Here is a 16,046-nt window from a genome sequence, read left to right as displayed (position 1 = left end):
TGGCAAGTATAGGGCACAGGCATACATATATTGCCGATTGCGATTCATTTATTAAAAAATTTGTGGCCCAGCCGATGACACGTCAGCAGAGCAATCAGTGTCGCCTCCATTTCCCCAAAACATAAAACAAAAGACCAAATGGCAGGACCAGTCATGGGAAAGCCGACAATGGATATGCTCTATGGATGCCAAGGAGATTAATGGAAAAGAAAGGGTATCGGGTACCTTCTAAAATTTACACTGCGGTTCGTTGAATACAGATGTTGAATATTTGTACACTCTTTTGGCCTTGGCATTCCTCTTGAGAACTAATATGTATACCCTATGGACAGGGCATTCCCAATTGCCGCCCTACCATGTATGTAAATATGTGCATGGACGAATTTCGTCGCCGGCCTGTCAGACGTGTTTTGGCATTCACCGATTCGCATTCGCATTTATTTATATTTCATTTTCATCAGTGGCCCCCCTGTCCCTGTCACCATCCCTGCCCCTGAGAGGCTGAAACCCTGACCGCTGACCAATTGGCCGTGCAATCGGACGCAAGTGACTGCAACTGCAACCGACACAGCATAGAGGGAACGAGGATGGCTGGATACCCTTTGATCACTTACGGCCTAATGGGGATGGGCACGTAGCCCTCGGTGCCGGGTGGCGGATTGTTCTGGGCGGCCTGCTTGGCGTGGATGTCGCAGTAGAGCTTGTTGTTAAAGTTGTAGTAGCCCTGGTTCTTCAGGGAGGTGCCACAGGTGGCACACTTGAAGCACTCCACGTGCAGATTCTTGTCCTTGATGCGCACAAAGACGCCACTAAAATAGGGGAAAATGAGTAAAGATAAATTATACATATAGTTATAAGGGGGAAGGAGAATGAGATGCTCTTCAAAGGATTGCTAATTTCATTTAAATCAACTTTGAAGAGCCTCTCCGATCGATTACAAATCAATGATTGACTGAATGACTCTCTTTGGATTGGTCTTCTCTTCGCATTTGTATATGTTAGACAGCCTGTACAGCCTGGATCCCCGATGGCCAGACAGGGCGCATCTGTCGCGAGTTAATGCGGGAAATGTGTAAAAAGCTATAATGAATTATCGAATTAAGCTCCGATGCGCAGGGGAATGGGTACATGGGGAATATACATATATAATATATACATATATATGTATAAAGTGTGTGGGGGAGCCAATTAAATTGGCATACAAATTAATACAAATGATGATTCCCATGCGACGTGTGGAGAACGGGGAAGGGACGGCAGAAGGTCTGGTTCTGGTTCTGGTCGGGCTGTGGGCTCAGGTGTGCGGACGGGCTTTTGTAATGCGGAGGACTGCATCAATTTTAAACAATTGACTTCGTTGGGCGCTCATGAAATAAAAGCAAATTAAAATGCACAGTCTCGTACACGTACACGAGGGGGGAGGTAGACACAGACGCGAACACAGACACAGAGGCGGGATGCAGACGCATGAATTATCATTGAACATCGAACAAATCCTTACACAATGCCCACGCCGCACAACTGACACGCCGGATGTCCGCTGGCGGACAATGTCCGCGGACGCCCCTCGTCGCTGGCCAAAGCTGCGGCGGCCGCCTCCATGTCGGCCTTGTACTCGGGCCCCTGCAGGGCCGGGCAAATCGGCAGCACAATGATGCGCGGATCAGTCTGCTCCTGCTCCTGCGCTGCCCCTTCCTGGAGCTCTGGCTTGGCCACAGGCAGACTGGGCCTGTGTGGAGCAGCGGGCGCCAAAGAATTCGACTGCAAAGGGATGCCAATCCGCTCATCCTGATGGTGCTGGTGGTGCAGCGGTGTGCGTCGCTCATTGCCTCCGATGGCATGGCTTTGTGTCCAGTAGAAGTTCGCCGGACTGTGGGGCTCTACATCGTCATCATTGTTATCATTTGAATCGGTGTTGAAAATTCAATCAGTAAAATAGCAATTTTTGGGTTTTTCGGTGTGTTTTCCAGTGTGTGTACTGACGTGTGTGTGTGGATGTGGTGTGTTGTTGCATACATACATATGTATACATCCGCCTGAGCCACGCCCCCCGCCTACAGTCTACTGGTAGAAGGCCCGACTTCCGAACTCTGCACTCTGCTTATCAGATAATTGCATGAAATTAGTTACTAATGAGGTTAACAGCGCCATAACAGAGGGACCACTACTGCTGTTAGTCAATGTTTTCACATACACAAATGCTAATTTACATCAATGATGAACAGAGCTCGCAAATAAACCCAACACATACCGGACACTGCCGAGTGTCTGGCATTCGTGTGCTTGCGTGTGCATGCACGTTCTTGCGCTCGAGAGATAAGCTTTACATGGAGATCGGCGGCTGCTTGTCTCTCTCTCTCTCGAAACAGCAAAACTGTTATTGTGGGACAGACGTGTTCAATCGTGCACAACCGAAACCACGAAGCACAGAACACAAGCAAAGGCGAGGAATGTCTTCGATGCAGGGAGAAATAGGAGATGGGGTGCTCTTGTTTTTTGTTTAGTACAGGTTAGGGGTTATTTGCTAGCTCTGATCATAATATGAGAAGGGAAGGGACAGGGACCAGGGACAAACACGACTTACGTAATGAGGCGCTCGCACTCGGTGCAAATGTTCTGGCCCGTTGGGAGTCCGCCGGTGCTTGGGGGCTTTGGTGTGTTCACGGGGGCACTGACATGACGAGTGGCATTCGACTGCTGTTGTTGAATTTGTTGTTGTTGCTGATACTGTTGTTGTTGATGATATTGCTGTTGTTGCTGGTGTTGTTGGTTGTATTGTTGTTGTTGATTGTATTGTTGTTGTTGATTGTATTGTTGTTGTTGTTGGGGTGGTGCTTGTTGGTGTTGTTGTTGTGGTTGTTGCTGGTGAACATCATGCTCGTAATTGCCAAAAGCTGTGAAAAGTGTTGTGTATAGATTGTTGGTGTAATTGTTGTCGAGGTTGGTGTAAATTTATGTACAACATACATACATATTTATGAAAAAGATTTTAAACACAAAACATGAGTTAGACGGAAAGATAGAGAGATACACAGAAAGTGATCGTATGGACAAATAAGTTTCAGAGTTTCTGTATTGTATTTCTTGTAGCGACAGCATTCAATGGATTGAAGAGATGATCTTTGTAGCTGAATTCAACCAAAGTGAACAATGATTAAAGCTGTCCCTTTCAAAGCAAATAGAAAAAAAACTAAATGCAAATCAAATTGAATCAAATCCTATAAAAATTGCAAGACCTAAAGTCTTCCACTTTAAAACTTTACTTCTTTTTCCCCACATCCTAAAACACTCTACTACAATGTTGATGAAATATTAATCATTATGTGTGTGTGCTTGTCAATGACCAAACTATAATACTTTTGAATCTAGCGAATCTGTAACTGATGACTTTGAAATTGTTCGAGAATATATATAAATATAATTAGATAACATGACTGCGGGAAACTTTTGATTGTGTGTGGACTGAACTAGAAGTGTGTCTTCATATAGAGGAAACGAAAGTCCATTTCCTTGTGCTGGTCTGAGGGGTTGAACGACAAAAGAACAGAAAATTAAGTTACGTTGAGAAGCACTCGCACTAAAGCTGGTTCAAGGTCTTTGCTGGGCGTTTTAAAAAAGAACACTCAAAGGGAAAACCGAATAGAAAATCGCTGGCACTCGGCCCATGGCTCATGGCCACCCTCTTCTGTTGCTAGAGTATGTCGCCCAGTGTGTCGCTCACAAACGGATTGGCGCCATCGTTCAGGATGAGGAGCAGGCGGGCCAGCTCGTAGTTTGGGCAATTACCTGGAGTGGACTGACCGGTCTCCTCCTCGCGCAGGAACTTCAGCACCTCCGAGCGATCGGCCTGGTATTCCTTCTCGTTCTTCTTGAAGTTGACGCTGCATTGGTGGAAGAGAAAGACAGGGAAAAGGTTGTTTTAGACATTTCGTAGGGTATACTTTTTAGCGCTCTCGTTTAGCCCAAAAGTATGCCGCGCGAGTGAGTCGTTACGTTACGCATTCGATGCGCTGGCCCGTGGAAGCGACTCGAGACGACTCCAAAGACCCGCAGAGTGTGAGAAATCCCCCAAAGAAATTAAGCGCAAAAGGCGTGCGAGTCCCACGCGTGCGTTTTGGCACCCCTCCACCACACAAAGAACTCCTCGGCAACTGGCACAAGGCACTTGGCCTGGCTCCGTCTCCGCCTTCGTCCTGCTATCATTTGCCAAATTGCACTCACCGTTAGACCAGCCTGCGGTTGTTAGTTCTACTTTTCTCTCTTTTTCGACTCTTTCTCCCCGTCCCTTTCTTCTCTTTTTGTTTCTTGGCGTCACAAAAGAAACACGCGAATATAGAGTGTGAGAGAGAGAGAGAGAGAGAGAAAGAGCAGACGGAAGGGGAAAAAAGCAAACCAAAGCACAGAAAAACAAGAAAATTTTAAGTAAAACTTTTCCTGATATTTTGCACTGTCACGGCTGTGGCCCAGACAGTTGTTTGTTGCCTTTTCCCGCCATTAACCCTTGTCGGAGGAGACCCGTCGGAAAGTAAGGGAAAACTTACCCGAGCACACCGCCAGCCAATACCTCCGCCTGGGCCGAAAGTGTTTCCGCAATAGATTCATCGCTGTAAATGCCAACCGGGGTGTTGTATTGTTTATTGACAATGCTCTTCACGCCGCCATCGCCGCCGCCATTGGCCTGAAATCGTAGTAAAGGAGGGAAGATATATTTTAGAACATTTCTCAAAGTCTGTACCAGTGTGAAATAAGCAAAATGATTGGAGTGGAAAACGTAATCTCAGTAAATCTTTGATTGGTATTGCAGCTGGGCTTTTGGCAGGTGCCGCTGTCTGCGCGGGGTCTCTTCTCAGTGCCTCTCGTAATTATAAAAGAGGAAAAACTAGCCGCTCCCCTGGCTATGCTCGAAGCGGAATCCTCAGCCTCACAAGCAGACTTTTCCCTTGCGCTTCTCATAATATTTCCCCAAAAAATGTCCGCCTTAAATGATCCCAAATCAATTTCATGTCTATTGCTGTTGCCATTATTATCATAATTCGTGGTTCGGGGTTCGGAGGTTCGGGGGTGACTATTATTATACAAATTCATAACAATAAAATATACGAAAATGTATGCATATCACACACACAAACACACATATTGAGGAGGGGAAGAGATAGACATTGGCATTACTATGCATGGCATGCTTCACAGATAGATGCTCCCACAGTGCTGGTGCTGGTTTTGGGTTTGGGTGTCTGTGTGTTTGTGTGTGTGGTGGGACCTTTTGCACATTAATTCTTGCCAGGCAAATAATCCTAGCACTCATATTCATTACTCATTCTGACACTTTTCAAAACTACGCACAAACAGAGAGACACAGCGACAGACAGATAGACAGACATCGTATAAATGCAAATGTTGTCAACTCATACAAAAGGAGGGGGTGAAGGTGGTGGAGGGCACCGAACCCTAGTCAAATGAATAGGGAAAACCCACAGACAGACAACAAAATAAACGGAAAATGTGTCAGAAAGTTTGGTCCTCGTAGGAGGAGGACTAGGAGGGGGAGAAGGCCTTGCTTGGAAGTATTCCAACTATCAACATCATTGGTCATCATCAGGACGTCACCAGCATCAGCATCAGCTGTGTGGCAGCCTGGCAGTCGTTGTTCCACCTAAAACTTTCAACATTCCCCCAAAGTTTTGGGCTCTCTGCAGTTTATGAATTTTATAAATGATGTTCCAACGCCTCCGCCTCATGGGATGGCCTCCTGGGCTGTGGGCGGGGGGCTGCCCGCAAGTGTGTGCTACACTTTGTGTGATTGCAAATTAGTAAACTTACAAATGGACGGGCCGAGTTGTTGTAGCCGCAGCCAATGTGCTGGCTGTCCTGCTGTTGGTGAGCCAGAGAGGTCTTCGTCACCGTCTGCAGATAGGGGGAGTTTGCCTGCGGCACGTTGCCGGTGGGCGTCACCTGTGGCCGCCAAGTGGAGCCACCGCTAAAGGGTTTTACCAGAGAGAGGGAGAGAGAGAGAGAGAGAGAGCTATTTGATTAGGGGAATCCACAAACATATATGTATGTATGGATGTACTTACCGCTGCACTGTGATGACAAAGTTGTTGCCGGAGCGCACCACCGTATCCTGGGCATCCTTATGACGGAAATTGAAGACATCAACGTCGTTGATCTTGATGACCGCATCGCCGGGCTGGAGGCCAGCTTGCTCGGACAAGCTGCCAGCGTTAACCTGCAACAAAACAAACACACAAAAACGTCACACATCGCAAATCAGAAATCAGAAATGGGGCCCAGTTTCACTCGAGTTAGTTCTCCCGTTAGTTTCAGTTTTAGTTTCAATTTTGGCCATAACTCATGGCCAGAGGCCGGCCAGAATGAATTTATTATGCTGCAACTTGTGCAAAAATTATGAGGCAGCGTTCCGAATCCGCTCAGATGCGGATGCGGTGGCTCTGCCGTTGCCGCTGGCCTGGCTCTGGCTTTTGGCGGATGTTTACTCTCTCGCTTTTCCCCTGGAAAATATCTGTATTTGTATCTGCAGCTATAGCTGTGTATCTGTGTGGCAACTAGCGCGGCAAAAGTTTAGTTTATAGGCAATGCTTTTGTGTGCGTTTGGGATTCTTTTTTCGGGTTTGTTTTCATCATTTATTTATTTCTATATATGTATACTCGTACTCTGTGGGTCTGTGGGGAAATTGTGCGGCAAAAATGCCATAAATTTCCACGATTAAAATCGTAAAAGTTACGCGGCAGATTCTGCTGCGTGGGGCAGACGCGTCGTGTGGGAGGCAGAGGCATTGACGCATACAGAGAGCAGAGAACGACGGCTAATTGAATGACTTAAAACTTAGGGAATGACTAAACCCAAAGGTAACCATTAAGTGAGGGAACATTTTGTTGGCATATGTATATGTAGCATATTTTTGCCTTTAAGCGGCTTAAACTTAAAGTCTGGGACCCTCTGTCAGGCGCCTGTCAATGTCGCTTCATCAGCCCAACTAACCAACTAAACACACAGATGCACACTGCTGTGTGTGTGTGTGTGGACTCCACACATAGATACACTCATCAAGCTAAAGTCTACAACCACAAAATACAGCCACAGAGGAGCTGCCGGGACAGACAGACAGAATGCTGTTGCTGCTGCTGCTGCTGCGGCTCCTCCTGTTGCTCCTCTCCACTCCTCGGGTAGAGGGGCTCAGGTGTGCCCCAAAATTATACGCGCCATGCACGTATCCACTTTGGCAAATTGTCTGTTTATCAGACAACTGGCAGGCCCAGTCAGTCAGTCTGTCAGTCGGTCGGTCGGTCCGGTCCCATTCCGTCCAGGTCCCGTCTCGACTCCAGTCCAGGGTACATTCCATAAAGGATAAGGCAGAACACACCTATGCTTTCCATGGCAGGGGCCCTGCCTTACCCTATCTATTGAATATACTTTGGGACTCATTGGATCTACTCACCATCGCTCTCCCTCTCTCTGGGATCTCTCTGTGGTCGGTTTATATTTACACAAAACGGGGCGACGTTCGTGCAAAAACAAATACAAACACACACACACACACAAATACACACTGGCAGAGTATCTGTGTGCTGTGTGTGTGTGCGGGCATAAATATTTCATTGGCGCACTCACCAAAGCGAGACACCTAAATTTTGTAATATTTACAAAGTTGCCAAAAATGTCGAAGCCCCCATACCCCTGCCGAACCGAACCGAATCGAAGGCGAAGGCGAATCCGAATCCACGAGGAGAACAGCCCACAGGTTAACCAAAGCAAAAGCAAAAGCAAGAGCCAAACCCGGCCTCAATCCAATGCCAAATCCAAGTCCATATCCGACGTGTGCTGTTGACATGTTCATTTTCTTGCTGGCTTTTTCTGAGAGGCAGAGAGGGTTTCCCGAGGTTGCGAAAATTGAAATTGCTTGGCCAAGGTGTTTCCCAGACAGTCATTGGGGGGGTGTACCCTCCCTTCTCTCGAAATCAAATTCAAAATCCATATCAAAAGCAAAGCGAACGCGGCGGCCTGCAAAATAATTTTTTGTTTTGTATCGAAGGTTGGGTCTTGGTGGGTGGGGGGTATGGGGATTGTCACTGGAATATTGACATTTGGACAGTTTTATGAGTACCTGTGATCCATGTTTGTTCCCCCTCTCATGCTCCAGTCCCCCTACATTCGTATCTGTCGTACGTATCTGGTCGGTTGCTCGACATTTGTCAGCTTTATAGCATTTGCGGCTGCCCGACAATTGACAGAGCATTTGTTTTTGCTTTTACGAATGACTCGTAAGAGGGGTGAGGGCAGGAGGGTAGTGGGTATGGTATTACCAGAAAGCTCTGGCCCCGCCTCGCTCGGCCACATTATTAGTTTTGCCAGCAGTTCTACTGCGTTCTACTGGGTTCCACTGCGGGGCAGTCATTCGCTGCGTTGTTTTCTATGAAATGGGGGGAGACAATTGTTTCTGCATTTTGCAACACTTTAATACTATGTTTATTTATCTTCTCTGCAGCCTCTTTCTCGAAGATTTTGGACGCGCCTTTCTATGCTCATCTAACAAAAGCAATGTCCTTGCAGATGGCTTAGGGTACATCTAAGGTCTATTCTCTAGCACTGCTCGTCCGCTTTTGGGATCCCACTGAACAAAGGAGAACATTAATGCGGCGTCCGAGGACATTACATGTGTGAGCCAGCAGCAAGAACGAGAGACTACGAGGCGGAGCAGAGGAGGGGCATCAGCATCAGGCAAATTATGATTTATATGACAACTGGCCGGAGCAGAGCTCTATCCCCCAGTGTGTGCCAGTGTGGCAGTGTGGCAGTGCGGCAGTGCGGCGGGGGCTGTGTGGCAGAGTCAGAGTCTGAGGAGTCCCCATGTTGAAGGAGTAAATGTTGTAAAAATAATTTCATTTGCATTATCATCAGCATGTATTTAGCATTTTGCCTCGCATCTGCATATCTCTATCTCAAGAGAGAGAGAGAGAGAGAGAGAGAGAGGACGAGTGAGAGAGAAGTCAGATTCCCCCCGTCCAAGAGGAAAGAGGAAGGAAAGCTCTTGAAATTATATGCGTTATGACAAATACTCCTATGTGTGTATATGTATACCTATGTAGGTACGTATGTATGTAGCATGTATGTATGTATGTACATATATGTACATATCTGTCAGATATATGGTATCTGTATCTGTGTCTGGCTGTGTGCTAGTGGCCAAGTGGCTTTCGTGGCTTTCGTGCTGCTGGCAGCTTGACAAAACTCTGAAGAATCGTTCGCTCTCAAGTGTTTGATTTGCAAGGGAAAAGTTGAAGAAGGTTGAAAGGAAAAATGGTTTCGAAATCCATAAAGCAAATGAAATTTTCGACCATAAGCCCGAAACCAGAGCCAGAGCCAAAGCCAAAGCCAGTCTGAGAGCCAGAGCCAGAGCCAATGCCAGAGCCAGAGCCAAAGCCAGCCTGAGCGCCAGAGCCAAAGTCTCGTAATCAAGTCAACTAAGCGCTGCTCAAATCCATTCAAGTGCATTAAAATTGAATTTCATTCGAGAGAGACAGAGAAAACAACACAACAATGGAACCAAAAATCCAAGGAAAATGCATTCTCTTCTGCATTCTCCCGAGCGGTCGGAAAGACTCCTCTCTCTCCTTCCCGCCACATGCTGTATGCAAAATATTTATGTTGATAAATCAAGTTTGCTTTTGTGGATTAGGTGTATCGCAAATAAATTGAATTTGTGGCGTAAATTAAACCCAAACAAGCAGGCAGAGGATATAGGACACAGGAGACTCCAAACTCAGGGACACAGGGAGAGCCACAAGGAGTTCGCTCTGTCTGTCTGGGCAAGAAGTTGTTGGCCAAGTTATGAGCTTGTTTAATTGAAAATAAATCTGCTTAAAGCCCCAGTGCCGCCTCAGTGCGAAGTGTTGTCGATTTTCTGCTGCATGGTGCCAGAGTGGAGAGTGCCATAAAAAAGAGAAAACAGAAACTGCGAGAAAAGTCGGAAAAGTGTCGTAAGTAGAACGAACAAGCACAAAGCCAGATAAAATACAAAATACTGCGGAAATGCAGCGCAAATACAATGAATCTCAATGTGTATGAATATGCATGGGCAGAGAGCATCACTCATACGTCTGGAACCTGGAACCGCCCCCCAACCCCTCGCCGTAAATCACTAGAAAACCCGACTCCAAACTCCAACTCCAACATACAGCTCTGATGTTGTTGTTGCTGCTGCTGCTGCTGCTGATGCGGCTTTCTGGCACACAAACAAATGGCGCAGACCCCCCACACCACACACCCCGGCACAGCACTTGACCAGCGCGAAACGGGAACAGAAAGAGGAACAGGGAGGAGCAGCAGCAGGAGCAGGAGTAGGAGGAGGGATCTACTGGCAGGCAGTCTTGATGGGCGGCCAAGAGGAGTCTCCGAACCAGCTAGAACGGCATAGAGGCATCCCCCAGAGAATGAATGAAATGAAAAACTCTGCGGACCCCACAGAAACAATTCCGACTTCCTCCTCCTCCTCCTCGTACTTTTGTTTAAAGTGCATTTTTTTGATCCGCTTGTCGTTTTTCGGGGGCAACAACTTCAAACACATTAAAGCTCTTGAATCTCTGCCTCTCTGTCGCTCTCTCTCTCTCTTGCTTTTGGCACATTCAATTAGATTGGAAAAGTCACCAAATCACTTGCTAATGGCTTTCGCTTTGGCTTTGACTGCGGCTGCTGCTGCTGCGGCTGTTCCTCCCTAAAAACCATCATCATCGTCCATGACGATCCAACCGCGACAACAGAACCATTTTCAGGTCCAGAGATGACCAAAAGCGAGTCAGGAGTCGAGTCGGGGAGACAGACAAATGATATTTATTTATTGATGGAGAAATATGGGAGCCAGCAGCAGCAGCAGCAATTGCAACTGCAACATCGAGGCACCCGCCAAACTGTCGGCAACATTTATAAATTATGATTGCAATCAACGTGCAACAAAAGAGCGTACCAACAGCAGCAGCAGCAGGAGGACACAGCCAAGCTGTAAACTGCTTTGCAGATACTCTATCCTGGGAGAGAGTAGCATTTATTTTGGGGATGTCCAGACAGGAATGAAGGAAGTACTTCCCAAAAAGGGTACACACTCTTCGGTGTTCTGTAAATCAATTTCTCTTTTTTGATTTTCTGGCATGAAAGATGCAGACAGACAGAGAGAGAGTCGGCAATAAACGTGACAATCTATATACATAAATGTTGCATATTCATAACCGGGCAATGGAACAACATTTGCCACAAGCGATGCACACAGAGAGAGAAAGAGAGGTGGATCCACATTTGGAGCATCATTCGACCGGTAGGCGGATACCAGCGCCTGGAGGAGGCTTGTCTAATCCGCTGCGTGGGCTGCTGATCATTTATCTCCGGACCGCGCCACATGTATTTGCACTTCCTGGACAGCAGCAGCCTCTGCCCACCCAACCCGATCCCCGAGTCTCGTTCGCCTTGAGAGGCTTGGCCAGTCGTCAGAGATTGCCAATTGCCAGCGAAGTGGAGTGCAAGTGAAAGTCTGACTGACGCACGAGTCTGATGGATTTTACATGGGAACTCTAGCTGCATATGGAAGCATATGGCAGCATGGCAAACCATAGCATATGGTGGATTCGTTTAGCGTATTCCAATTCAATTTTTGAAAGACTTGAATCCAATTTAATCATGTACAAAGTACCACACACACACACACACACAAACGAGGAGCGGAGCTCATCTCCCTGCTCATCTTGCGGGAGCAATTTACGGCTCAGTCTGTGCTCAGTCTCAGACTTGAAATTGAGTTTAAATTGCTCTCAGGTTGCTCTCAGCTGCTCTGCCACTGCGCTCCACACATCGCAAGGACCAGCTCCTTCGCTTCGTCCTTCTCCTGCTGGAACTAGAATTTCAATAAATGTCACATGTCCCGGGTCTGGGGGGAGACTCTTGTTCCTGCGTGCACGCGCAAATTGTTGATTAAAGCGAGACTTCCACTCGCACTCCCCTTCCCCCACCCACAAATGGCATTCGCCTGTTGAAAGCTAAACCTGAATCCGATTCCCAGGATTTGCCAGGAAGAAGGGTTCATTAGGAAGGCTATCTAGTAGTCGTAGTCGCCCTGCCACATATCCTCGTACATATATGTATATGTGGGTTAATAAGACAGAAAAGCAGCATGTCCCTCCATCTGGCTGACATCTTGTGCTGCCTTGAATGTCATTAGCGGGGATCCTGGTGTTAGTTGCCCCCTGAGGCGCCTCCCGAGATCTGCGCAGCCAAAAACCCCGAGCACACACACTGTGGGGGTGAAGGGGTTTGGGGGTTGCGGGGGTAGTGGTGCCACAGGGGAGCGGGCGGACAACTGGCAGCAACTGCCGCAGCGCAAACAAGATTAATTAAGGAATGTAAATTTTGTAAAATTACGCGCCATTGTTTGACTCTCTCCGCCAACCTCTGTCCCACTCCCTCACTCACTCTCCTCTCTCTCTCGCTCTGGTATCTCTATCTGTGTGTGTGTGTGTGTGCGAAAGGGTGTTGAGATTTTTTCCATTAACAACATCATCAATGGGTGGCAGGCAGGCAGGTCGCAGGTCGCGGGTCGCAAGGTCGAAAGGTGTCCCCTGGCTTGGGTCGCTGCAGGCTGCGTGAAGGAGAGGGTAATGAGGTGTTGCCTCTCTCTCGCTTTGGCACACCGTCCACCGCATATACCTTGCGTCCGTCCGTGTTTGTTTTTGTGACGGGTTGTTGGTGAATTTAGCGGATTTTGTTGGAGCTGGGAGCTTAGTCGGCTTTTCAATTTCAGCCTCCACACGGACTCTGGTTCTGGCTGTGACTGCTCCTCCTCTGTTTCTGCTTCTGCTGTTGTCAGTCGCCGCATGAGCCCTTCGAAGGGTTGGCCAACATTTTTAATTAGTGTCGTCAGCGTCAATGTTGGTCCTTGTTGCTGCGGTTGCCTTGAACCCAGAACCCTGAACACTGAGCTGTGGAACCCTTTGTGTATTGTGCCACTGCCACTGCCACATGCATAAATTATATTTCCACGCCACGAGAAAATTTCTAATGAAGACCAAAATCGGTTGCCAGGGAATCCCCAAGATCTGTGTGCTGTGTGGCGAGGGAAATTGTGAAACTTTCCCGTCTGCCGCATGCTGTGTACTATATTGCAACAGACGAACGAGTACTGTGCGTGTGTGTTTTTCCTGTTTTCCCCGTCGTTTTCCCATTTCCACTGTCCGTTTCGGGGCATTGTTTACGAACGTGTCGAAATGCTTCTGCAGCAGTCCAGGTCCAGTCTCGTGTTGGCCTGCATCTTCTTTTGGGTCAAACCTTTAAATAAACTCCCTGTGTCTGGGGCATACGATTGTGCAACGCGTTTGTTTGATGTTTCACTGTGTTGCACATGTGCCTGATGGCTTGATCGAGGGGGGAGAGAGAGATGGACAGAGAGAGATGTTCCTGGAAGACGATCCATCTATCAATCAGAGGCCGAACGTAATTCTGACAGCCCTGAAATCGTGTTAAGCGTAATCTCGGACTAACCAAAAATCACTCTTCCTTATCCCTGTCTCTTGTCTCTCCCACTGATGTGTCTGCCACTGTTATCTGAGGCATGAATGATGGCACTCAAATTACATTAAATGGAATTTCAATTGAGCCAAAAGACTGCCCTGCCCTGCCATGCCCTGCCAGGCCCCTCGCTACAGCCGCTGACAATGGGGATGACAAGACAATGGCGAGGCAGAGGCTGGAACAGAACAGAACCGAACAGACACGACACAGAAATCGAAATGGAAACAGTAAATGGCATTTACATGTTCCCTGTCATAAGACCCCAAGGAGGGGCAGGGTGGCAGAGCGGCAGAGTGGAACCAATTTAATGAATCAGCATCATCATCAGCAACAGATTCGTATTCAACATCAGCATCAGATCCAGCTCCATCTACAGTCTCGTGTGGATAGGCCTCGTATGACTGCAGACACCAGAGAAGCTGCTGCAGCTGCAACACTGCCACAGTGCCGCACGGCCACTGCCACTGCCTCTGCCTCTACTCCAATCAGACAAATGCAATTAGGATTTGGCGACGCTTTCGCTGTCGCTCGTGTCGAGAATTCTAAGCATGCCGCAGCAGCAGCAGTACCAACAGCAACAGCAACAGCAGCGGCTGTCTTTGTTTTTCTTCTGTGGCAGCCACATCCATGGGGATGCAACAAGCCGCAGCGAGGCGCGCCACCAGGGACTCGGACATGAAAGGCACCGAAATGACGAATGATCCACATGGCACAAAAACAATTCAGCCAGAGATTGGTGACAGGGGAGAGGAGGGGAGACCTTAAACTAGTAGAAAAGAAAGCCGAATAGTCACCGAAATGACGATAGATCTTGTATGGAAAAGGAAAATGAGCAGCAGCTTCCAATTAAAGCTTACGCTCATATTAAATGCTCTCATCAAACAGCTTTAAGCCATCCACTCAAGCACTCTGCGCCTCATTCTCCACTCCTCGCTCGGCTTGGCAGCTCTCAATTAAATATTTAACTTTAAGAAATGTAATTTCAATTAGCGCCGCACAGCATTCAGCGCTCAGCATTTAGCCATTAGCTGTGCCGTTGAGCGAATGCCGGGATTTGTGCCAATTGCGAAATACAGAATGGCATGGCGGATGCCGGAGAGAGCACAGCACAGCAGCAACAAACCCGAAATGAATGAACAAACAGCTGAAGCGGCGTGGCGGGGGAGGATGGATGCCAGAAGGGGACGAAGAAGAAGAAGAGCACACAATTCGGACACCCGCGCCTCTCACTCACTTGCTCGCTCAAAATCATTACGTGATTAAGGTTGCCGTTACGTCTGGGGGGAAGGCAAAAATAGAAAACTAGAGCATGGCACGCAGACAGCAGTGCAGCAGAAGGGTAGGGGGGTAGGAGCATAGCAGGAGATTCTGCGGCAGCTGCAGAGGGTGGGCGGCGGCAGCAAAACGACCGCAATTGCGCGCTCGTGAAAATAAAAGCAAAAAGAAGAGAGAAAAAAATAACGGCAAATAGAAATAAATAAATCAGCGACACGGCGAAGAAGCAATACGCAAGGATGGGGGTGTGGAAAAAGGACAGACAGAGAGACACAAGGTAAATTAGGTGGAAGGTAAGGCAGACCCGCTCCACAGATACCCTGCCTTAGGACTCTCTCCCTCGCACTGCCTTACCGTCTGTGGAATATACTTGGAGAAGAGAGACAGAAAGACGGACAAACACTTCGCCTTCGCCGCACAAAAACAATTAAAATGAAAAACCGTAAGCACTCTAATTCCATGGCCAAACGTGCAGGGACAGTAAAAGAAACACAGAAATAGGGTGGGAGGAATGGACGGAGACGGAGGAGTCACAGGAGAGAGCGTGTCCCCTGTTGGAAATTTGTATGCTCTGGCCGCACGAGCGAACAAAATGGTTTGAAAACAAATTTGCCGATCTAATTAAAAGCTAAATTGTGAGCATTAAACGGGGTACGGCACTCCACTGGGTTTCGCTCTCCGGCTCGGCCCGCTCGCTCTAACACACAGCAAATTTAAGTGAGTCCCTAACGGGACAGCTAGCACATGGAAAAACATTGAAAAGCATTTAAGTCGCCCCTCGCTCGACCACTCTCTCCCTCTCTGCATCTCTCACTCTTTGCAATTTCCCTGTGCTCTGTGCCTTTCAACAAGTTGGAAACCAATGCAATTTACGGCTGCTCTTCATCAGGCGGGGCAGAGGGATGCGATGCAGAACAAGGACATGGCCATTACTGGGCCAACGGGGGAATAGAAAAAAAAAAGTATGCCAAGCCCCCACGCTGACCGCAACAGTCCGGCACATCGATGGTAGCTGGAGACTGCACTGCGACTGCTACTCCGACTCCACTCCGTATGCGGATACGGATGTCTGGCAAATTGTAAATTAATTGATGAAAGCAACGTTTAGAAGCGGACAGGACAGGGACAAACTCGGGCAAACTCAAGTGCGCCCGGACCCAATCCGATCCCTGTCCAGGCCACACAATATTTGAACTGCATTTGG

At 47.9% G+C, this 16,046-nt stretch overlaps 1 protein-coding gene across 12 annotated transcripts in view; it reads right to left on the bottom strand.

Annotated features, from left to right (window-relative positions):
• Positions 1-16,046, bottom strand: part of LOC111077081 (PDZ and LIM domain protein Zasp) — a 56,985-nt gene that overhangs the window by 16,342 nt on the left and 24,597 nt on the right. For 11 of the 12 annotated variants that reach the window (XM_022371216.2, XM_022371215.2, XM_022371217.2 and 8 more), the window contains exons 3-8: positions 6,075-6,226; positions 5,821-5,977; positions 4,542-4,678; positions 3,787-3,881; positions 1,502-1,880; positions 615-809 (exon numbers count right to left, since the gene is read on the bottom strand). In XM_022371216.2, the coding sequence (XP_022226908.2) occupies positions 615-809; positions 1,502-1,880; positions 3,787-3,881; positions 4,542-4,678; positions 5,821-5,977; positions 6,075-6,226 (1,115 nt within the window). Of the gene's footprint in view, positions 1-614; positions 810-1,501; positions 1,881-3,412; positions 3,521-3,786; positions 3,882-4,541; positions 4,679-5,820; positions 5,978-6,074; positions 6,227-16,046 lie in introns of those variants that run through there. The other variant, XM_022371226.2, reaches the window with a different exon arrangement.

Source organism: Drosophila obscura, unplaced genomic scaffold (assembly GCF_018151105.1).
Source record: "Drosophila obscura isolate BZ-5 IFL unplaced genomic scaffold, ASM1815110v1 contig_151, whole genome shotgun sequence".
In the NCBI taxonomy this organism is placed as follows: Eukaryota; Metazoa; Arthropoda; class Insecta; order Diptera; family Drosophilidae; genus Drosophila; species Drosophila obscura.
The sequence above is the reverse complement of the archived record's forward strand: the minus strand, read 5'-3'. Positions and strand labels throughout refer to the sequence as shown.